Genomic DNA, 23,497 nt, shown 5'->3' with positions numbered 1-23,497 from the left:
AGAGAGTTAGTTCGAGGCCAGCCTGGTCTACAAAGTGAGTTCCAGGACAGCCAGGGCTATACAGAGAAACCCTGTCTCAAACAACCAAAAAAAAAAAAAAAAAGAAAGAAAAAAAAAGAAAGTCAATAAAAAGAGAAGCACACAGAGTCCGTTTTATGTTAGCCAATTTCTCCTGGGTCTGGGGCCTGCCCTGACGGGTAGTAGATATGTCCAATAACACTCCACTGGAGAAAGCTGACTTCCCTTTCTCGGCAGCTATCTACTGCACAATCTCCCCTTCGTGGGGATCTCTGCAAACACCTTAACCAGCAGGGTGTTGATCCAAGAGAAGCAAAAAGAAAGTCTGTCTCAACGTGACTCAGTGGACAGTTTTTGTCCAAACTTCTGGAGTCTGGCCCCAAGTAGTTTATTTTAGGCACAGCACAATTTTAAACTAGTTTCTGGTGGTAATTAACCAGTCGTGTGTGTACAGAAAAGCTTAAGAGACGGCTGTAGAGTACAAGCAACATCTTGCATACAGATAGGTTCTCTGAATTAACTGAGGAAGCAGGCTCAGGGAAAACAGTGGTCCTGATGAGGGTGGCAGGGAGGGCAGACTGCTGATTGACTGACATGAACTTGAGTCTGAGGAAGGCGGTGTGGCTTGGCGGTACAAATAGTGCAGAGACCACCAGCTACGAATCGCATTGTTCCTGCCTTCTGGGCAGAAACAGGTTATACATCTCTCCCTCTGACGAGACAGCCCTGAGGGTTGGACACTCCTGATTCCCACTGTGCTCAGGTGTGAGCACAATGGCCCACAACTTCGCCTCCCTTTCTCAGTGCTGGGACTATGTCTGGTTTGAACCTGTGCTGTCAGTCACATGTGCCTGGGTCCTGTTCTGTCTGGAAGATGCGGCTTCCCTGGAGCCTTTCACCACCTCTGGCTCTCAGTCTTTCTGCCTCCTCTTTGGAACAGATCCCTAAACCCTGAGGGGAGGGGTTTGACTACTATCCTTCAATAGAGATAGAGATTATACTATTAGGTTACTCAAGAGTATACAAAGTAAAATAACCATGTTTTATAGCAGCTAATAAAATTATACTGTGTTACATGTTTTGGAATTTATCTCTCTCCTCCCTCTCACAAACAGGCGAACACACAATCTCATTACACAGCTACTACATACCTAGACTGGCTCAGAACATGTGATCCTTTGGCCTCCCCACGCTAGTACTGGTATGGCAGGACTTTTGCTACGTACGTTACAACCTTGCTTCAATAGTATTTAATAAATAAGTAAATTCTATCTGCTCTTGTTACAAAGAAAAGCTAGCTATATAAATCATAAATAAGTAATCTCACTAGGCAACCTTTTTATTTTTTAGTTTTTTTGATTCTTTGTGAATTCTATATCATGCACCCAACCCCACTCGTGTCTCCAGCTTCCTTATCTACTCTCTGCCCTTGCAATCTGTTCCTGTCAAAGAAACAAAAAACAAAAAAATAAAACATCTCCATAAAAGCTCCTGTGTGTCCCTCAGTATTTCCGTGTGTCCACACATCTTTACTTACTCACATCTTTACTCAGTGCAGTGGGTCACTGGTCTGATTCGAGGCCTCTGGCTTCTGGTGCACTATAAATACTGGATCCTCACGGGGACCCTTCTCAGATACCCTGTTGTTGCCCTGTTGTTGTCATGGAGATCCTGCAGCCTTAGTTCTACAGGACCAGCCCCTTCACAGGCTCTGGCAGTTCACAGATGATGTGGATGCTGGGGTGGGCCACCTCAAAGCCCCAAGTTGGTCATCACTCCTGTTCCTGATCCTGAGCCAACCAGGGCGAGCTCCCCCACTCACTGTTGTGTTCTTGGGGCTGGCTCTACTGTGCTGCCCAGGCAAGGTACAGACTACTCTCCCAAGCATTACAACCTTCAAGGAGCAGGGCTAGTTCTCCTTCACCTAAGCCATTGCACAGCTGGCGAGGGTCAGGGCCAGCTCTCCTGTGCTCATGGTCTAGATGTGTTACAAAGCATTATACTGTAAATATTAAACAGACATAATGAAATTTGTTTTTGCAGAAAAAGAATATAAATGTGGAGCTGGGTCACAGAAATTGGCGGCCAATGTGAAAGTCCTGAAGCAATGGGTACTTAATGAGCTAATAACTTATTAAATGATTAGATGTGCCATAGAAACAATTTATCCAGTCGCATGACAAACTCAGGTAAGTCTCAAGTTACATTCAGTGTCAAATCTTGAACCATACACTATACACCCATATAATAATTTGGTAGATAACCCCTCCCCCCCAAAAAAGACAATAGGTTTATGTCTTACTTTTCTCCACACTCTGGCAAAACATCCCACCTAGGAATGTAAGCAGGGAAGTTTACTGTCCATCAGAGCGGTAAAGGCACGGTGGCGGGAGTGAGACGGTTTCCCAGGCACAGGAGTTTACGGCTCATACCTGTGCACAGGAGAACCCTAGGTCAGGACTCACGGCAGAGCCAGAAGCAGCTGTAACCTCCAAACTCTGCTCCAAGCCGCCACCCTGGATGGTATACCAAGAATGCCAACGGTTCGGGGTTCTCACGTAGGAGACAGGATGAGTTTCTTCCTCAGAGTGTGCTGCAGGCTGAGGCTGTATTTCTCTTTAGAAGAAACACCACTGTTCCACGCATACACTTTGTCCATGAGTTCAACGTGGAGGTCCACGAGTGGGCGTTTCCTAGAGGAAGAGAAAGGCAGAGTTTAAAGATGTGCGAACACCAAAGAGAAGACAGATTGTCGTTAGGGGAGAGCCAGCTAACAGGTATGAAAGTCCTTTGAAACTCATCCTTTTAAATGCTCCGCTCATTGCTTAGCAAATAATCCAAACAATTGGCGGTTCTCTGGCCCAGAGGCCAGAGTCTCCTTCCACAGAGACAGTGGAATTTTACTCTGAGAACACACCAGCTAGGGGACAAGCCACCTGATAACCCCATGCAAAGAGAGAAAGACTATAAAGGCCAATGCTACCCCTGCTCCCCGGAGCACCGAGTCTGAAATGTTGCACCCCTCCAAGCCCCCTCCCCCCGCCCCCCAGCCCTGGTGAGCCACCACTGAGGAGACTGAGAAAGCTAGGGCAGCACCCGGGTCCTTGGAATTCAGCATTTGACTGGCAGCTAAGTAACATTGTTATCCTTTGTAATTAGGGAGCAAATTTGAAAGGGCCAGTTAGTCCTCTACTTGAACATTGTAGCTTCATTCCATTTACTAGAAGCTAGGGCAGTGATGGTTCCCTCCTCCTAAAAACATATCCAAAATGTTTGCAGTCATCCCCTTACCTCTGAAAACCAAGGCCATCAGTGGGACCACGTCTGAAACCAGGCCAACACTGAACCCTATAGTGCATACGCTGTGCTTTTCCTATAATACGCACCTATATAAAGCTCAATTTATGTTAGGAGAATATAATAAATACATCCAAAATACAAGCTGACTAATGTAAAGTAGTCATGAGCTGTGCTGAGTCTTTATCATCCCCCCCCCGCCCCCCGAAGCAATTTGAACTGGGAAGGGAAAGTCTCTGTCCTGTCGAAGTCCATCGGACCAAGCATGGTGGTGATATCCATCTTGGATAAACATGTGGTCAAGGATAAAGGTGGAGAGCACAGAGCCCAGTGACTCACCTGCCTTGCTTCAGTTGCTGGGAGAGCTTCTGCAGATACACAGAGGATGAGCTGGAGGGCTTCTCCAAGTGAGATACGTCTGCTGTGCACAGGCTCCAAAAGATATCAGCTTCTGGGTGAGTTGTGCAGTGTCTGGGTTGCAGGGGCTTAGAGTCCACATTTTTTATTGATGGCCCATCTACCTCCAGGCTGCTATCTTCCAACTGGCTACCTAACGACTCGTAGTTCTGAATAAAAAAGAGCTTTGGCTTCCCTCTGAGAGAAGGGCACGTGTCCCCCGTGAACATGTTCTTGACATGATCCAAGGAGAACCCTGAGTGAACTTGATCTCTGCCCATCATGCTTTGGGAGCCTGCTAGGCACACCAGAACACATACAAAGCTGTCATAGTCTTGATGTTGGGCCGTACACGCAAAATGGCGAACAATCTGGGTTATGTCATGTGACTTGGGAAACAAGAAAAGCTGGATATGATAGCCCAGGGAAGTGAAGGTCTCTTGAAGATATTCTGCAGAAAACCAACAGAAAACAACACAGAAGTGAGAAGAACCAAGAGACATTGGGCATGACGCCTAACCTGGCCTGGTCGCCATTGCGTATGTGTTTCTACGTAAGGATACTCTGAGGCCTCCGAAAGTAGAAGCAGCTAAACATGAAATGTGCAACTTTTGTGCCCCGGGTTTCTCATGAAGGCACGTTCCCTGCAACACCACTTTCTCTGCCCACAGCCAAGACTGAACCCACCCAATGCCACTAAACCAAGAAAGAAGAAAACTGTTGTCAACCAAACTGAAGTAGAAGGTTCATTCTTCAAAAGGTTCTTTCCTCAAGGTACAGAGGAATGAGAAGTGTTTGCAGGGTATAAATCCAGGTGTGCGTTTAAATGGCAGTCTGGGTTATGAATTCCCCCTCCCCTTGCTGTGGACTTATACAGAGGCCCTTAGATCTAAGTCGGGAATATTTCTAGATTGCCCAGTTTCACTCCTAGTCTAGGCATCCTGGGCTGCCTTTGCTGTGAAAGGAAGTATACGGTAGTAAGCCCGACAATCCTGCTTTCTAATCCTGCCCTTGGACTGCAGGAGCCGTAAGAAAGGTGAGACTCCCTTGCTTTAGAGGAAGTGTTAACAGCCACCAACCAGAAAGAGTGCTGTGAGGATGAAACAATAGAAATAAAGACAATATAAGTAATGTTCAGTCTTATTCCATTGCATGAGCAATGATCTGTGGAACAGTCACCGGGAGGCAGGTAAGAACTGGCTTGAGTGTTTGAAATTGAATTTGCTCAGCCTATGAGCGGTGCCTGTGCCTACATAGTATATACTAGAACTTTCCATGCCCTACACTGTACCAAGACAAGGTGGTTTTTAAATGTCTTACATGAGAGCTCAGGGGACAGTGTCTTGGAGAGGGCCACATGTGGGACAGCTGGAGCCTCTTGGCAACACCCTTAGCTTTCCAGGCAGGCAACAACTGGCTCCTCCAACCCCAGTCAAACCTTCAGTTAGCCCCAGCTGAGGGCCTCACCACAGACTCGAAGCCAGAAGAATCCCCAAAGTCCTGACCCACAAAAACTGTAAGCGATAATCAAGTGAATGGTTTGCTTCGGCCACTTAGTTGTCGAGCGATTTATACGCATTATTAGATAGATAATGCTCTCTCTTGTCAGTAAGAATGACATAACCATCTCTACTCAGGACGGTAGTTATATATATTCTTATCCTCTGCTGACCCACCCTCTCCTGGAAATGAGTTATGTTCTCTAATGTTGAAAAAAGATAGAAAAGTACAGACACCGTTAAGCTCACAGCTAGCGAGCCTCTTATGAAGGAAATGGGGGCGGGGCATGGTTTTACAGGTTTGCCGATTACCTGTTCGATTCCTCTTTCTCCTTCTACGATCTGGGTGGTAGAAATGATCGACCACACTGACCCACCCTAGCCGTCGCCCTGGGGTGCGAGCAAGGTTTAAAGCGCAGAGCTATACCCAGGTTGGGTCCAAGACAGGAAAGCGAGAGAAGCTACTTTAGGACTTTAACCACTTGGCAGGAATGAAGACAGCCTAAAGAAACGCATGTGCCCCTCCCTGTGCCAGACAGTTGAAACAACGGACCTGAGATATTATAATTACCCCCGGGATCTCATGCAGGGAGGAGGAAAGCGCTGAAGCTTGGTAACTGGTGGGGCAGATTTGCAGGAGAGCCTGGAACGCACAGTGATGAGCTGGACCCGATCTTTCCTAGGTCAGCTTCATTATGCAAACCTCCTGCCTGCTACTTAAACCTAACTCATGGATTACGGGGTTACCGAACCTCTTTTTCCTCTTCCCAGTGTGGCCATACGAACTAAATCTCTGTTTTCTGCTTTTCACTGTTATTGTGTTTTTAACTGGTCTACTGCAGAAAATTAGTTAGCACCGCAAGACTAGCAGGTTAACAGGATCGCAGCCCCACTGCTAGCTCCTTTCTCTTGCTATGGCGTATTCTCTCCGCTAGGGGGCAGAAGTAACCAAGGAAATGCAGGTTCCAATGCACTGGCTGGCCAGCTTCAAAACCCTCTTCACCGGTAAAGCCTTGGTGGAAAGCCCAGCGAGGCCTCTTGCCCAAGCTGATGCGCTCGGGTAGAGCAAAGGCTGCTCTACCTTCTTTTTCCTCGGGTTCAGTGGCTCAGCTTCCGCCTCAGAGGGGCTAAGTGTAGGATAAGCACCCAAAATCTAACGCAGAAAATCTTTCCCCAAAGCAAGAGGGGAAAGGCAAAGGTCCCACATGCCACAACCACCACCAAGAAGAACCCGAAATCTGTATGGGGCTTGGGACAAAACAGAGCAATCCTCTGATATGGCAAGGGCAAGTCAGTCAGCAGCCTGCTGTGGGCCATCACCGCTGACATTTCCTCTATTGGATGGCAAGGCCAGGTAGGCACAGATGCCAGCTGGAGCGGCATAACACCAACATTCCTTTCCTCCGTGGGCCAGCAACGACAAGCATGTAGCACTGTATGATTTATACACTGTAAGGAATGGGGAGGGGGAACGAGTAACTTTGAGTAAGTGAGAGCCTCCATTTGTTCATTTGTGAAATGGCCATAATTCTAACACCTAAACCAAAACGGCAGAACCCAGTGGGGGTTTCTGTAAAGATACTTCCAAACTGCATTTATTCAAACATTAATGATTAATTCTAAAGGAGATGAAGGCGGCATATCAACCCGTAAATCAGAGACCCTGCCAGGCATCTTCTTCCTAACTGCTTATGACTTGGATGCAAGTCTCCTTATTCTAAATTAAAACGATCTTAGGGTGAACAGACTCTGTGCTCCATGTATGGCTTAGCTACCATACCAGTGCTTACAAATACAGGAAGAAACAGTTTGGTGTTGGTTTTATAATTTAACAAAATACAGAAGCACCACTTCTCCTTCTCCCACCCTGGACAGCCCATGCCCAGCCCAGCTGCAGCTTGGCAGCTACAACTGCTTCTTAGAAACCATGGATTCTCTGCAGTTAGCACAAGGCTACCAGGAGCCAGTCACAGGCTCAGGAAAATGCCTGAGCCTCACTCATCTAGAATTCATTCATTTATGCATTTAGAATTCATTTTGAGTTATATAAGCAGATTTATCTTAGCACCTTCTAAATAAATACATGGAATAAATAAGAGGCAATGTCCGGCCAGCCTATTTACAATCTGTTACTGAGTGCCCTTCATAGGCCAAGATACGGTGAATAGGTGAAACCCAAAGTGGGCAGGATATCCTGGGCGGGGAGGGAAGGAGGACAAGGCTAACATGGATTTCGGAGTGTGCGCTCATACGGAGGTTACAGGTCAGCCTTGGGCGCCCTCCTGACATCTTGTATGAGAAGCTCTCTTTTCCGTTCTGTTCTGTCCTGTGTCTGTCAGGCTAGGCTGGCCCATGCGCTTCCAGAGGCTCTCTCTGTCTCCTCATAGGAGGGCTGGGATTACAGGCAACACTTGTTGACCTTTATTTGGGATCAAGAGATTTGAACTCAGGTCTACACATTTGTAAGCATGCACCTTTACCCATTGAGCAATCTAATCCTAAAATAAGTTCCTTCCTTCCTTCCTTCCTTCCTTCTTTTCTTTTTCTCTCTTTCTTTCTTTCCTTTTTTCTTCCTTCCTTCTTTTCTTTTTCTCTTCCTTCCTTCCTTCCTTCCTTCCTTTCTTTCTTTCTTTCTTTCTCTTTCTTTCTTTCCTTCCTTTCCTTTTTTAGGCTTGAGGACAATTCAATTTTTATTTAAAGAAACAAAAACAAAAGCAGGGTGAGGAAGTTATAAAACTCAGCAGCTACCAGGAAGAGGAGAATAGGGAAGAAAATGAAAATTGCCATGCCATTTGAGCCAACATGGAAGTCTGACACATGACAGAAAGCAGCCACTTGGTGTTTGTGGCTTTTCTTTTTTTTTTTCTTTTTTTTTTTTTTAAGATTTATTTATTGATTATATGTAAGTACACTGTAGCTGTCTTCAGACACTCCAGAAGAGGGAGTCAGATCTCGTTACAGATGGTTGTGAGCCACCATGTGGTTGCTGGGATTTGAACTCCGGACCTTCGGAAGAGCAGTCGGGTGCTCTTACCCACTGAGCCATCTCACCAGCCCTGTTTGTGGCTTTTCTATGGGAGACTAGATGCATACGCTCTGCACCTGGGAGGGAACAAACTACTGTACCCCCAAACTTGCGTTTACTAAGCTCCCCTTATTGTCTTACCAGAATCTATGACAAGAGACACAGATCAAGCACACAGCTCGCTGCAGATGAAGCTAACACATGTGTACACATGTGTGATTAGATGTCTCATCGTTTAGTGGGGTCACAGGACAAATAATTGCTCAACGAAACAAAGGACAGTGTGATCTCGGACACTGGAGCATTGTAGGAGAAGTTGTAACTTAAGCCAGAGTCTGAAAAACCAGGGCAAAGGAGAGGAAAGTCCCCCACACAAGCTGCTGACAGGGCAGATGTTGGTGAGGAAAGGCACAGCTGGGGCAACAGCTGGGGCAACAGCAGGGCCATCTGGCACATATCCAACTCTGCATTTGGTCACCTAGGCCAGCTAAGGCCTCACTGCTTCAAGCACACACTCGAAGAAAGCTACAAACCATCTTTAAAGAATCTATATTGCTGGGCGGTGGTGGTGCATGCCTTTAATCCCAGCACTCAGGAGGCAGAGGCAAACAGATCTCTCTGAGTTCAAGGCCAGCCTGTTCTACAGAGTAAGTTCATTCCCGGATAGTCAGGGCTACATAGAAAAACCCTGTCTCAAAATAATAATAATAATAATAATAACAATAAATCTTTATTATGCAAAGATGATTACTGGTAATTCTTTCCAGATGATATTGTATCAGGAGAAAATAATACCAATGCTATATAACCCAAAAGAGTTTTCTGGTGTGCCCAAGATAGCCAGGACTCAGACTCATGACCCCTCACCCAGAGCGCTAGGACCTCAAACACTCAACAACCTTAGTGTCTTTTCTGCCAAGTCATTTTCTTGGAAAGACTCTCAGGAGAGGAAGAGTCCTATCCCATATCATGTACACATCCATTCGGTTTGCAACTGAAGTATTAACATACCCGTCAAAGGGGCTACCCTGAGCCCTAGTACACGTAGCACACTACCTCGTTAAACTCTAAAATACAAGGGCCCATAGACCCACACTTCTTAAATACACCCTAGGTTTAGGCCTGGTGAAGTGAGGGCCTTAAAGGGAAATTTCATTAACAATGTTCAGCTTTGGGGCTGGAGAGATGGCTCAGCAGTAGAGGGCACTGACTGCTCTTCCAGAGGACCCAGGTTCAAATCCCAGCAACCGCATGTCAGCTCACAACTACCATGAGCTGACTCCCTCACATACACAAGCACACAGGCAAAACACCAATGCACATAAAATGAAAGTAAATTATTTTAAAAAATAATATTAAGCTGTTAAGCAAATAGCTGCTTGGGTCCAGAGGATAGACATGTCCAGAAAACAAAGAGTACCTCATCGCACACTCCTGTTCCCAGGAAGAAGCCATTCTCAGGGCACTGATCACATGAGAACCAGGAGGGGCCACAATGGTTTGTCTACCATTCCTCTGAACACAGCTTCCCTCTACCATTGTGGGTGTCACTTGCCCCTTTTCTCCATGAGCAGGGACCAATCCTAATGAGCGTCCTGCTTCCCGGTGCACAAATGTTCTTATTATATAAATGTGACTACGAGAAAATAATGTGTATTCAAGGTTCCACTTGTTCCGTTAGAAGAAGAAAAAAAACACATAAGGAGACATGGAGCAACCCCTAGCCTGTCAGTGTAAGAAGAGGAAGTCTCTTCACATAACACTACAGTGGAAACTGCAAAGTCTGCTACCAAATGTGTCTTAGTCAGTTAAAGCATAACAAAGATATCAGAAGCGGCAGCAGAGGGGAAAATACTTCCTCTTAAAAATCTGCAAATGTTCTCTCTGTCTCTGTCTCTCTCTGTCTCTGTCTCTGTCTCTGTCTCTGTCTCTGTCTCTGTCTCTGTCTGTCTGTCTGTCTGTCTCTCTCTCTCTCTGTCTGTCTTCACAGAGGGATTGGGACCTCTCAGCCGCCAAAGCAAAGCAAAGCAATGCGATTTGAACACACCTATGCCGTCTCGTTTCTTATCTGCAGATTAGCCACCTGAGCTGGGAGAATTCATAAGTGACCTCTAAGCCAGCAGCTTGTTTTATTCTCAAAGGCACATGAGTCAAGAGACCCCTGACTCTTCAGGGAGAAGGAGCAGCTGAAGTGCCCTTCTCTGTAGGGCCAGGTCCCCTCTAGTCACACATTCCGTCTCCAAGATGTTGACCTCGGAAGGACTGCGCTGACATTAGCTAACTAACATTAGCTTACATTTCGTTCCAGCCACTGTCCTGTGTCCTTTATGAGTCTAATCTCACTCCCCCAACCATCACATAAAGGAAGTTCTGCTATGAAGTCATGTTTTAGCAGGGACACTGAGCCCCACATCACAAGCTAAGATAGACAGCAGAGCCATGATTAAAATCCAGGCAATTACTGCCAGGGCCCAACTCTGCTGCCCCCCTACAGTGGGAGAAGTACAACTATGCAGACATAGAAATACAGCTGCCCATAACTCAGGAACAGACGTCAACACAGGCCCTGGGTGTTACTCATGAAGAGCCGAGGCTTTATGGTTCAGGGCAGGTTGTGACTTGATCTTTATGAGTCTCATAAACATGGGTACAACACAGAAAGCCCTGTACTTCAGACATTTCCTGACGATGAAGGAAGCAAGGCCAACCACAATCAAAAGTAAAAGAACAATCCCACAATGTCCTTTAGAACAGTCAGTGACTCCGTGAGGAGCTATTTCCTTATTCTTCTATTGATGCTAATAGCTAAAACGGCATCTTAAGGGTTAGGGTTACTATTGCTGTAAAGAGATACCACGACCAAGGCTACTCTTATAAAAGAAGAATTTAATTGGAGGCTTGCTTACAGTTTCAGAGGGTTAGTCCATTATCATCATGGCAGGGAGCAGACAGGCATGGTGCTGGAGCAATAGCTGAGAGCTTTATATCCTGATCCACAGGCAGCAGACTGGGCCTGGTGTGGGCTTTTGAAATCTCAAAGCCCTGCCCCTCAATTACACACCTCCAACGAGGTCACACGTACCCCACCAAGGCTACACCTACTAATCCTTCTCAAATGGTTTTTCTTTCTTTTTTTTTTTTTTTAAAGATTTATTTATTTACTATATGTAAGTACACTGTAGCTGTCTTCAGACACACCAGAAGAGGGCATCAGATCTCATTTCGGGCGGTTGTGAGCCACCATGTGGTTGCTGGGATTTGAACTCTGGACCTTTGGAAGAGCAGTCGGGTGCTCTTACCCACTGAGCCATCTCACCAGCCCCTCAAATGGTTTTTCAACAGAGGGCTGAACATAAATATATGAGCTGATGGGGGTCGTTCTCATTCAAACCATCACAAATGGAAAGGACTCTTCTCTATAGTTCTGAAGGAGACACATTTCTCACGAGAAAGTGGGATTGTAGCTGAAATCTTGGAAAATCCAGTTTCATATTTGCTAATTTGACCTTCTCTTAGATTCTCTTTGTACAGACCTCCCTTTGGTAATATTTGAAGTGAGGCATCTCTCTGGCTAAGGAGTGTTGAGAGACACGAAAGTCGTGAACTACAGTGACCACTCATCTGAAGGAAGGGAGAGATGATTAAATGCAGCAGTATCCCAGGGATCTAGGCTTGCCTCGTTCAGTCTGCACCAAACATCCAACACCTGAGCCAAACAACGGGGGCCAAACAATGATGGCTCACAGGTAGATCAAACAGAGAGGAGACCTTAGTCACATGTGGTTCAAACACTAGCCACACCCCTATGATAACACAGACACCATGTTTTTAATAGCCCCAAGGAAGGCTTTCATGGTCTATCCAGGTGAAGTGAAACATCTGACAATATTAGAAACCAGAATGCCTTGCATTATAAATGTCCCTTGCAGACCAGGACCACCCCTAGCCACATTATCCAGGATGCACAGATAAGACAGGTAAAAACACAACTTCCACAACTTAAAGCTAGTGTTGTGCTACCGAAGTTCATCTCATCTTCCTCCTAACCCATAGCTCAACTGATTTATCTACGTCTGTTGTCGTTAGCCCAAGCCATGTAAGTAATGACCAATAGGAAGTGGGTAGAGATGAGGTACATCCTTCTCAGGCCTTTCTCTAAAATCTGTGATGAGATCCGCTACACAGTCTCTACTCCCTCATCTGTCAGTCAAATACAGAGGACTCTACAGACTCCAAGGCCTTAAAAGACGACAGGACCCCTGGCTGACCCTATGACATAACAAACTCCCTTAGCCCAATCCACACTAAACAATGACATGGTTGAGAAGCAAGCACCATAGTAGAGTGTACTTTGTTACTGCAGTTGGTATCTGCCATGTTGACAGATCCACCTTGCTTGGTCATGATCATGCTGTAGGGAGTGGATCCCAGGCTTGTACACCTACTTGTGTCGTTGCCAATACAATCAATGATCAGGCAGATTCCTAGAGGCTTGCTCTGCATCCTGTAAGTCTCTTCACGGATGTGCTAGAAAGAAAGGCAGGGATTAGAGATGCTGGATACTTCTCTGAGACTTATCCATTCTTCTTCTCATTTGTTTTAAACATCCCTTTGGCAGGTGAATCACTCAATAGACACAGCCTAAAGTCATCACGGCTGACATTTCCCAGTAATGTCAACTTTTTCCTCTGTCACAGTAATGAGTTTAAGACAAACAGCTATTTCAATTCTTACTTAATTTGAATGAGAAGTATAATTTATTTTACATGTGTCTTAGCTTTGCAGAATAAAGATAATTTGAAAGAGAGAAGGTGGGGCACATGCCCTTGAAGAAGTCTAAAGTAGCACCAAGAATCAACTTTCTAAGCCAGCACAAATGGAGGCTTTCCACTGCTTCCTCTGCAGAGGCTGTCCACCCAGGCAAAAGCCAGGGCTTGACACAGTTCAGCCGCCACTCAGAATTTCCCTGCGTTCCAAAGCTCATTCAAGCCTTCTACTTGAATATATTTTTTCTTTGTTATATTCAAGGTTCCTGTTCACTGAGTTCTCAGGAGAATTATGCACAGGCACCCAGTTGTCACAAAGAATTTTAAAGAACAGTTTTTGTTAGTTTTGTAAGACGTCAGTGTACTAGTATATACCCTTGTATGAAATACCAAATCAGAGAAGTTATTCTTTACCGGAGGTAAAAAAGCTCCCGATTCCTGGATAGATGTCTTCACCAGTGTTCCTGAGGGATGGGAGAGAGAGAGTCATTTACAAAGTAGAACTAAGCCCACACCCAGGCCCACACCCAGGCTGGCTGAGTTCTTTTTATCATGATGTTTTGTTTGCCCGTTTCTTTAGCTTCCTATTCTTTCTCCAGCTAGACTCAGCCCAAAGTTCCAACCTCACACGGAAGAGCCTGACCCAAAGGGAAACTCAAGAGTCCTGTTATTCCAGGACTACGTAGAAAAACCATGATATGCAGGTAACAGTCGTAGGCCTCTTCCAGGAGACCACCAGGTGGCTGGTGAGTTTTTAACCTGATAAGGAGAATTCAAAAATGTCACTTCTCTACAGCTTTCCTACATGGGCCAAAATTTTGGATGACACCTAAAGGAAAGAGCGTTGGAGTGTGCAGGAGAGAGGCTCATGTGTGTGTGCTCTGTACCGAACAGATGGCCCATGTTTTCATAGTTCAGTGATGCTGGGAGCCGATAAAATAAAATGTCAGCAGCAAGACATGGCTCAGCAAGCCTGGAAAGTGCTGGGGCCCACAGCAAACTCCACCCCACAACAATGACTCACTTTAGCCCACACAAGTGAGGGAAGCACTGGGTTCCAAAGACACAAAAGGGCTGGCTCACACCTCAGTGCTGAAGAGCCGTCATCTCATTAGCTCATTCCGTCTCTGGGCCAAGACTGCTGTGAGGTGAGAAATGGTGTCTAAAGATAGAGGGGGTAGGGGGGCCTTACCAGCATCTGAAACATTTGGGGAAATGAATTGGGTTGTTTGATTTTGTTTCAGAGGTGGGCTCTTGATATGTAGCCCAGGCTGGCCTCCAACCTGTTCTCCTGCCTCCACTAATGAGTGCTGGGGTTACCATCCTATGCTACCACACTCAGTTTTGAACCGGTCTCTTCCTGTCCCTGTCCCACCCCTGCCCTCTCCCTCCGCATCGCCTTCTCTGTACATTTGTGCATGTGTGCATTTGCATGCTTGTGAGCAGGTGCAAAGCAACCCTGCTCCCACTCATGGAGGCCAGAGGTTGATGGTAAGAGTCTTTCTAATCACTTTTCTTTCCTTCTTCTTCCTCTTCTTCTTCTTCCTCTTCCTCTTCCCCTTCCCCTCCCCCTCGTCACAAACATAAAATTGATTACGTCACCAGTGATACATGTGATTACATCCTTTACAATGTCTAAAAGGCTAAGAGCAACTGTTCTGCATTTGACACATCCATGCAGCATATGTATATTAAAATAGGTGATTAAATAACATGGGCTTAATACAGAATAACGTACATAAACACTTCTTGTCACTGTCCCCTAAAAAATAAAAGTATAAAGGCTATAGCATTTCCATTGTACAAAGCAGTGTAAGTCATCTCGAGATGGCTTAAGTGTAGGAGTGCACGTGGACAGGTTATATGCAAATGCTATGCCCTGCTGTATAAGAGACTTGAGTATCCACAAATTGTGGTACCCACAGGGCATCCTGGAATAAGTCACCTACAGACACTAAGGGACAAGTGAATATACTCCGGGTTAAAGATGAAGAGGTTTAAATCAACCACTGTAGGATGGATAGACGAGCACTCGACCATCATGTGAAAGGTTCTAGGTTGAATCCCCAACAGCAACATGAAATTGGAAGCCTGTTAATCAAGCTCTAGCTGGGCGTGTTGGCCTACTCTGGCAATCCCAGCCAACTCTTTAAAGATGATTGTTAAAGACCTACCTATGCAACAAGACCCTTTCTAATAAAAGTCAATAGGATAAAATAAGTCAAATAAAACTATGGCTATTGCTGATAGATGAAATTAGGAGGGGATTTTGCTTGATTTTCTTCTGTTCTAACAATCAATGTTTATTGTAACAGAAAAGAAGGCCCATGCTATGAGTGGCAGACGGGACTCTGTGACTGCACAGCCTGCAGACATGTACTCAAATTATTCTTCCTTAGAAAATATGAGTGTGACATAGGCATCTCGGGGTAGTCACTACCTCCGCCATCAGTAGGAGCCATTTGCAAGTCCAAGCTGACCTGAATACATGGTTTGATTATCTTAAGCTTCTTAGTTTAAGGCAGACCTGACAGAATGCTTTTCCTTTTATTAGTAAGTCAAATCCAGGTCAAAGCAGACAGGTGGCTCTCCTTACAGTGTCACCAGGTGTCCGGAGCCTCAAGTACTCTTCTGGACCACATGATAGGATCGCAATGGAAAGAACCCGTGTGTTTTACATTCCTAAGCAAGCCTGCCGGGTCCCCCGTTTTCTTTTCTACTTTAAACAGCATTCGGAGCGCTAACTCTTCCACCTCACCAATGTTTTAAGAAACAGGCTGTCGCTTCAGAAACAAATTAAAGTTCTCAACAGTTTTCTCTGGAGAGAAGAACTGTAGGTAGGAAGCGGCAGGCGTGAGCGGCACCATCTGGCTAGTCGGGGTAAAATGGTTCCCAGTTTCCAAGCGCACAAGCAGCCTGCAGGCTACACAAGCTGCACCCACAAGGCTTCCATCAGGGCCAGGGCGCCGCCCCACTCAAAATGTTAGCACTGCGGGTTCATGTCCGTGCCCCTCTATTGCGCGCGCAACAGATTCAGGGGCCCTTTGGTCGCACTGCCCTCCATAGAGGCTTAGAGCCCTCGCTGGCTTACAACACAAGCCACCTCACCAGTGTAAGACTGCGTCCTGACTCTCAAATTAGAAAGGCCTCAGTACAGCAAAGAAATGCTTTTTTAAAATGATGTTCTGGACTGGAGGGATGGCTCAGAGGCTGAGAGCACTGGCTGCTCTTCCAGAGGTCCTGAGTTCAATTCCCAGCAACCACATGGTGGCTCACAACCATCTGCAATGGGGTCTTCTGGTGTGTCTGAAGACAGCGATAGTGTACTCATATACACAAAATAAATAAGTAAATAAATATTTTATAAAAATGATGTTCTAAGCCAGGCATGGTGGGACATCACTGTAGTTTGAGCCCTCAGAAGACTGAAGCAGGAAGATTGTTATGAGTTTGACGTTAACCTGAGCTACATCATAAATACCAGCCCAAGCTCGGCGTGGTGGCTTTAATCCCAGCACTTGGGAGGCAGAGGCAGGCGAATATCTGAGTTCGAAGCCAGCCTGGTCTACAGAGTGAGTTCCCGGACAGCTAGGGCTACACAGAGAAACCCTGTCTCAAAAAAACCAAATAAATAAATAAATAAATAAATAAATAAACCAGCCCAGCCATGGTTACACAGCAAGGTTCTATCTCCATCCCCACATATAAATAGACAAATAAATACATGAGTAAAGACTTTAGGGAATGCCATGGCTAAAGTGCTGACATTTTAAGAAGAGGCCATGTAGGTTGAAATGAACAAGCTTTTAATTGCATTTCTTTTCTTTTTGTGAAAGAGAGAGACTGCCCTCTCTGGAGTTTCCAGATTAGCATTTCTTCTTCCTGCTGCTAGATATTTGGTTTCATGTGCCTTATTACCACAGTCAGATTAATGTTTAATATGGTCTGGTTATAGCTCCACTTCAGAAGTACAAATGCCCCATCACTCACAAATACAGCCAAGGTGGTCGATGCCCGTGACGTCAGTGTAGTTAGATTTAGGTGCACCAAGTCAGAGAGTAACAGGAAGTACCAAAGAGGAGGGCATTGCAGGAGCACGCTTCTGCTCTTTGCAAGCTTAATTAAAATGTGTGAATAAAAGAAGCAGCCAGCTCTAAAATGGAACTTTTCCTTTGTCCTTTTCTTTCTTTTTCTCCTGTTTTAGATGACAGGGTCTCCCTGTGCTGCTAAGGAGGCTTAGTCTTGAACTCGTGGACACAAGAGAAGCTCCCACTTCAAGTCTCCAGCACCCAGGTCAATAAGCATGGGTCACCACACACCACAATGTGTACATTTTTTTCCCCAGTGCTGAGGATCAAACCTGGGGCCTCATTCATGCTGGACAAGTGCTCTCCCACTGAACTACATACCTTACCTCCTTGTCCTTAAATTATTAAGCATTTATCAAGAACAAATAAAAGAAATTACTTACTTTGAATGCCACGGTGTTCCACAGATCTTGGCTCTTTACTTCGCCCATTCTGGAGCTTCAAATATAAAACAGAAGGTCACACTGTGTTAGTTTCTTCAGAGGCTCACTATATTACACCTCTTTAAATAGCTTGATATTTTTACACATGGGGGGGGATAAAAATATCACCTTCACAGTTACCTAAAAATGAAGTGCAGGGACTGTTAACTTCATAAATTCCACACTATATTGTCAAAAAGATCACATCAGTCTCCCAATAAGAAATGAAAACATTAGGAAGGTGGGATGTATAGAATATTGCTTCAGAACAGCTCTAAACCAGGTCTTACAGTACAGCATGGGTGTTAGAAGGTCCCAACTTAGAATATGCTGGGACTGAGCCTGCCATCTAATCTATTCCCTTAACACTGGGCAAAGCACAGCTTGACTGCAGGTGTGAATCCCACCTCTGCCAGTTCAACCTCTGTAGTCTTTATCTTCTCAAGAACAGAATGGTACCCAGCCAGCATATACGGGAGCTTTGCGTTTTCACGTGGATGAGTGTTTTTGCGTGCATGTATGTGCCTCTGTGTGTGCCTGGGGTCCATGGAGCTCAGAAGAGGCATTAGATCCTTCGGAACTAGAGTTAGACAGTTGTGAGCCACCATATGGGTTCTGAGAATCGAGCCTGTGGTCTTAAGTGCTAAGCCATTTCACCAGCTTCAGCTAAAAAGGGTATCCATGGTGTTTAACTATTCACAGACACCCAGCACAGCATAGCAGGCACAGAAGCACTTAATAAATATCTGTACCCCAAGCCCTGGGTCCAGCTGATAGCACTACAAACTAAATAAATAATGTCCAATTGTGGCTTTTGAAAAAAAAATGATTTCCGAGCCATAAAAACAGTGATGTGTGTGTCATGACAATCAAGAGTTGGACACACTCCTGAAAGCCTGAACTGATCCTTCTCTCTCCTCAGAGGGCAGAACTTCTGTAAGATGGCATCGCTCCCTGCTACCATCTGATCAACAGCAGCATACCTAACCAAAGAAGTACACTGTCCATTAAGCTGTGTCTGAGAGCACATCTGTGTATAAACTGAAGAAAGACATGCAAGCTATGGCTCCCCCATCTCTGGAATAATCCATAACTTAATCAGAACTGGTCCTTGGCACCCCACCACAAACAGATGGACATTGACTTTCAGGTGCTATCGAAAAGGGATCAAATCAAAGCTAGACTTCAAAAGCATTACAGTGCAGTCATATAACTTCTTTTGATTTGGCAGATTCTTGTGTCAGGCAATGCCACTGTAATTTCTGAAGCACTTATGTAGCCTTAGAGGAGCCAAAGCATAGCCCAGTTATATATGCAGGTCCTAAATCTTGTGAGAGAGTTACCAGATTCCTATGTCCTAGAGCTTGCTTACTAAAGGAGAGATCAGGTCACGTGGTAGATTCAGCAAGTGGAAAGAGAAAGCAAGCACAAAGCTGGATCCCGAGCAGGCTACACAGTGAACACACTGCACTTGCAGAATGGGAACACAGAAGTGAAGATATGAAGGATTCTAAGAATGACAGCGTACGTTAGAATAATCTCCCAGGTGGCGTGAGAAAACTCAGAAAACCCTCAAGGATCGTACCTAAAGGTATCAGAGACTAGAAGGACAAATTAAAAGCTGTCCCTAAGCAATGGGGTGACTGTAGTTTATAGATCCAGTGGGAAAGCGTAGAATAGGCACAGGGCTGGGCTGGCCTGTGTGAGGTAGATGGACTGACTGCTTTAGACATATGTGCCCTTATGTCGGTGAGTGCGTGGGTGGGTGGGCAGTACACTCCTTAACAGCCACTTAGCTTTGCAAGTCTATTGCTCAGTGCAATGTTCTCATGATACACATTTACAGAAGTTTATAATTCAACCAGTCCACCTCGAAGTCTACATCACTTTAAAGGGGTTAGGTTAATGTTATACCACTGTTCTTCTCACAAGAAAAGATGGACCAGGGGGCAAGCACAAGAGTTTGCCCTCCTCAGAACATAACTATAAACAACCATGGGACATTTATGACCATTAACTAGAGAAAGAAATCTCTTTTTATGTCACTCAGTTAAAAAAAAAAAAGTTTGCCAAATTAAAATAACACTCAGGAAAAAGGCAAATGGGAGACTGGCAAGATGGGTCAGAGGCTAAGAGTGCTGCCTGATCTTTCAGAGGACCTGGGTTCAATTCCCAGCACCCACATTGTGAATCACAACTGCCTATAATTCCAGTTCTAGAAGAGCTGATATTTACTTCTGACCTCAAGGGGCTCCTGAACACATAAATTCATGCAGGCACACATGCATACACATATGGTCCACAAAAATTCATGCAGGCACACAAGCATATATGCAAATTAAAATAAATAAGTAAAAATAGTTTCTAAATATTCTTTTTAAAAGCAAATGCACAAAGAGATAAGAATCAGGAAGTTTATTTTGCAGCATTGTTTCCAGTAACAAAGGAAAGGAGGCAATTTATACATCAGCAAGAAAGAACTAAATACATTTTAGTACATGCAGAAAATGGAAGCCATGAGTCCTCCTGCTATAATGTTAGCACTGAGGAGACTGAAGCAAGAGGAGCTCATTGCAAGTTCAAGGCCAGCCTAGGTTACATAATGGATTCCAGGCCAGGCTGGATTACAGGTAAGTTCTTGTCTCAAAAGAAGATAAAAGGGTAGGGGTATCATTCAAAATAATACAAATAATGATTAAGTAGAAACAACCTCCTATTAACTATATGGAACAATGTTTAAGGATTCTCTGTTCAGAAGAGCAGACATGGTATGCTACCACTTGTATAAAAGTAGACCCTCTCTGTGGGTAGATTCTCTGTGCATGGTTATAGAAGAAACTGGTCAGGAATAGTCTCCTTAACAGGAAGGAAGTGGGACATGAGTTCTGTGAGGTGGAAGGAAACAACTTTAAAAATCTCTTTGGGGACATTTAACTTTTTCTTTCTATGGGTACAGTCTATCTACTTTAATTTTTAAAATTGACTCTTCAAAGAAACAAAGAATGAAAAAGATATTCAACTGTACAAATAGACACATCTGCTAATGCACATAGGACAGAGACTAAAAGAAAGCTTTCCACAGTAGTCATGCCCAGATAATGGGTACATACATTATTTTCTTGTTATATATTTCATAAAATTTTCCAAATATATTTTTGAACACTACAATGGTTTATAATCATAAGAAATTATACACATTCTTAATCAAACACATGTCTATCAGAATTTGTTTAGCTATTACAGCATATGAAATGAGATGTTTACTTTTATTACATCTCTGAAACTGGTTCATGCTGGTACTCCATACACTGGCTCCAGACTCACCCTTGAGTTATGCTTGATACTCAATTTTGGGAGCGAAGCCTGGAGAATATTCATATTTGATCTTGCTCCTTGGCCTATGAAGACAGAAAGGGGCTAAGGTTCATAAACTGTCTCGTGAGTCTTCAACAATGCTTCAGTCCCAGTCAACCGTCATCTTTCAAAATACCTTAAACTTGCACTTGCCTGAATTCAAAACATCAATTAGATGACTCTTCTGCAATCAGTAAGGGTGACTAAAAGAGCTAGTGGGCTGACTCCAGAGGTAAAAGCACTTGCCACCAAGTCTGACAACCCAAGTTCAATCCCCAAGACCCACATGGTGAAAGGAAAGAAACAACTCACACATGGGGCTCATAAGCAAGTGAGTGCACACACACATGTATGTGCACATGTGTGGGGTCACACACACTATATATATATAAATTAAAGAGAAAACTAAGTATCATTCCTATTTCAGATTCTTTATTCAGACAGGTTACCATGTAGAAAAGCAGGTCTTAGTCATGACCTTTATACCAGGACCCTATAGAGACAGTGACCTCCTAAGAGAAGCCAAGCTGAAGCTGAGGCTATACGATAAGTTGGTGTAAGGGAGAAAGCTGACCCCCTTTATTAAAGAATGAAACCAAAAGTGACCTTTTCCATGTGGATTAATGAAACACCGCCCACATAAAGGACAGCAATCAGACCCAGGGACACCACCCAGAGGTCGATGGTGGTCATCAGGTCTAACATGGAACTGGGCAACAGGATTCAACCTACAAAGTCCTGAGTGTTCACAGTCTCTCTGCCCTTTAAAAACAGAGCTACAGACATCTTTAAAGACCAGACTGTTAAGAACTTCTTGGTGACAATTTTCAGAGGGAGATTTGCCAGTGGAGTGGGGATACTGGGACATGAAGGCTATAAAGGAATATGATCTCTTGACATAGGCTAGAGGGGGCTGGGACTCTCAGGTTCTGTTTCAACCATGCATCCAACAAACGAATCTTCACAGACCATTGCTACCATCACAGAGTAAACCCGAAAGACCACTGAGTAGCCAAAAGTACTTACTGGACTGGGTGTACTTCTGGATCTTTGTGTTCAAGTCTATTCTGTGGATGTTCTTCAGGCATTTTTCTAATAAATTCAATTGGTCTGAAGCAATCAGATTCAGTTTCTCCAATTCAATCACCAGATCCAAGAAACTCTAAGAAAGCCATGAACAAGAAATGCATGTGAGTGGAACTGACAAGTCCCCAGTACAAACTCTAGACCATTAGGTCATAACAGAAAAAGGTGACAAGATGAGACCTTGTGGTGACTTGATCCAGACAGTTCTACCTAGAACAAAGAACCCTTCTGACTTTGACTAAAAGAGGTGGGGACTGGCGCTCTAGCCTGGGTGTAAAGTAGTTGCCTGGCATGCATGATGGATGCCTTGGGGCTGATCCCCAGCACCACATAAACCAGACGTGGTGATGAACGTCTGCAATCCCAGCACTCAGGAGATAACGGCAGGAAGACCAGAAGTTTCAAGGCCATCCTCTGCTACACACTGAGACCAGCCTGGACTACGGGAGAACCTGTCTGTTTGTTATGTTAACTCCTTTGGTCATAAACATGTTCTCATGTTTGGGACAGATAGATAAAAGGACTGTTTCATATCAACATGGTGTCAGAAATGATCAGGCCTAAGAATGAACTCTTCCTGAGATAATGTTCTTACAAAAATTAAGACTGAGATTATAATAAACGCTACAAGGGATTTCCAGAGTGGGGGTTGGGGGTGTTTGAAAAGAAAAGGTAGCTAGAGAAAAGATTGATAAGAGAAATCCTCATAATGTCATTTGAAAGTTCTAAAAGTGTTCTCATTGATGCTTGACGTTTCAGGTCATCCTGACCCACAGTGAGGCTATGTGAAGAAATGGGGCTCTCTTACTCATTCAGCTTCAACCACCAGGATCGTTAAAAAACCATATTTCAAAAGCTTGGATTTTATTCTGCTCACATGATTAACATTTGATTACTTAACTGTTATTGTTATTTTACAAAGACAATAAGCAGAATTAATCCTTTCTAAGTAGCAGGAGTTGGTTAGAGAACACCCCCCCCCCAAAAGACTCCTGCTTTCATTTTCTTCTTCATTCTACATTTGATGCAGGAACACGTTGCTATCCCATACTTCTATAACCATGAAGGAGCCTGAGGAAATTCTCAGAGGTAGGGCAGCTACCAGGAAGAGCTGTTGTCACCACCAGGAATGTAAATTTTTCTTGGCTGAACCATAGCTTAGGCAAACTAGGTGAGGTCAGCAGCAATTGAAACAGTCTTCCAACAATCCCAACCGTTCCAATCCTACACTTCCCACATAGATGAGTCAGAAGGACCTACGCCCCAGTCCCCCCACACCAAACCACCTCCACATGCTGTCCAGGGAAATGAACAGCAGTGGGCAAGCATGAAGAGAGCAGACCACCAAGTGCTAAACTCTACACAGCAGCTAGGATGCCCAATCCAGAAGAGAGCTGTCAAATCGAAAAATTGATATAAGTCAGTCCTGTCAATTTTTACAGAAATCAGGACCAAATCTAAGCATAAAAAACACCCAAGGCACATGAGGAGTTAGTACCAACCTATTCTCAATTAAAAACCAATATTATGAAAACCCGCCTCAGAT

At 44.6% G+C, this 23,497-nt stretch overlaps 1 protein-coding gene across 10 annotated transcripts in view; it reads right to left on the bottom strand.

The window, feature by feature from the left end:
• Nucleotides 1-23,497, bottom strand: part of Cflar (CASP8 and FADD like apoptosis regulator) — a 64,461-nt gene that overhangs the window by 23,107 nt on the left and 17,857 nt on the right. For 7 of the 10 annotated variants that reach the window (XM_029474542.1, XM_029474553.1, XM_029474544.1 and 4 more), the window contains 8 exons: nucleotides 21,892-22,027; nucleotides 20,836-20,909; nucleotides 17,473-17,527; nucleotides 13,416-13,465; nucleotides 12,681-12,762; nucleotides 3,655-4,162; nucleotides 2,577-2,711; nucleotides 81-2,450 (listed from right to left, as the gene is read on the bottom strand). In XM_029474542.1, the coding sequence (XP_029330402.1) occupies nucleotides 2,438-2,450; nucleotides 2,577-2,711; nucleotides 3,655-4,162; nucleotides 12,681-12,762; nucleotides 13,416-13,465; nucleotides 17,473-17,527; nucleotides 20,836-20,909; nucleotides 21,892-22,027 (1,053 nt within the window). In that variant the 3' untranslated portion in view covers nucleotides 81-2,437. Of the gene's footprint in view, nucleotides 1-80; nucleotides 2,712-3,654; nucleotides 4,163-12,680; nucleotides 12,763-13,415; nucleotides 13,466-17,472; nucleotides 17,528-20,835; nucleotides 20,910-21,891; nucleotides 22,028-23,497 lie in introns of those variants that run through there. The other 3 variants (XR_003835997.1, XM_029474558.1, XM_021161348.2) reach the window with 3 other exon arrangements.

The sequence above is a fragment of the Mus caroli genome, chromosome 1 (assembly GCF_900094665.2).
Source record: "Mus caroli chromosome 1, CAROLI_EIJ_v1.1, whole genome shotgun sequence".
NCBI lineage: Eukaryota > Metazoa > Chordata > Mammalia > Rodentia > Muridae > Mus > Mus caroli.
This window is presented reverse-complemented; position numbering and strand designations above follow the sequence as displayed.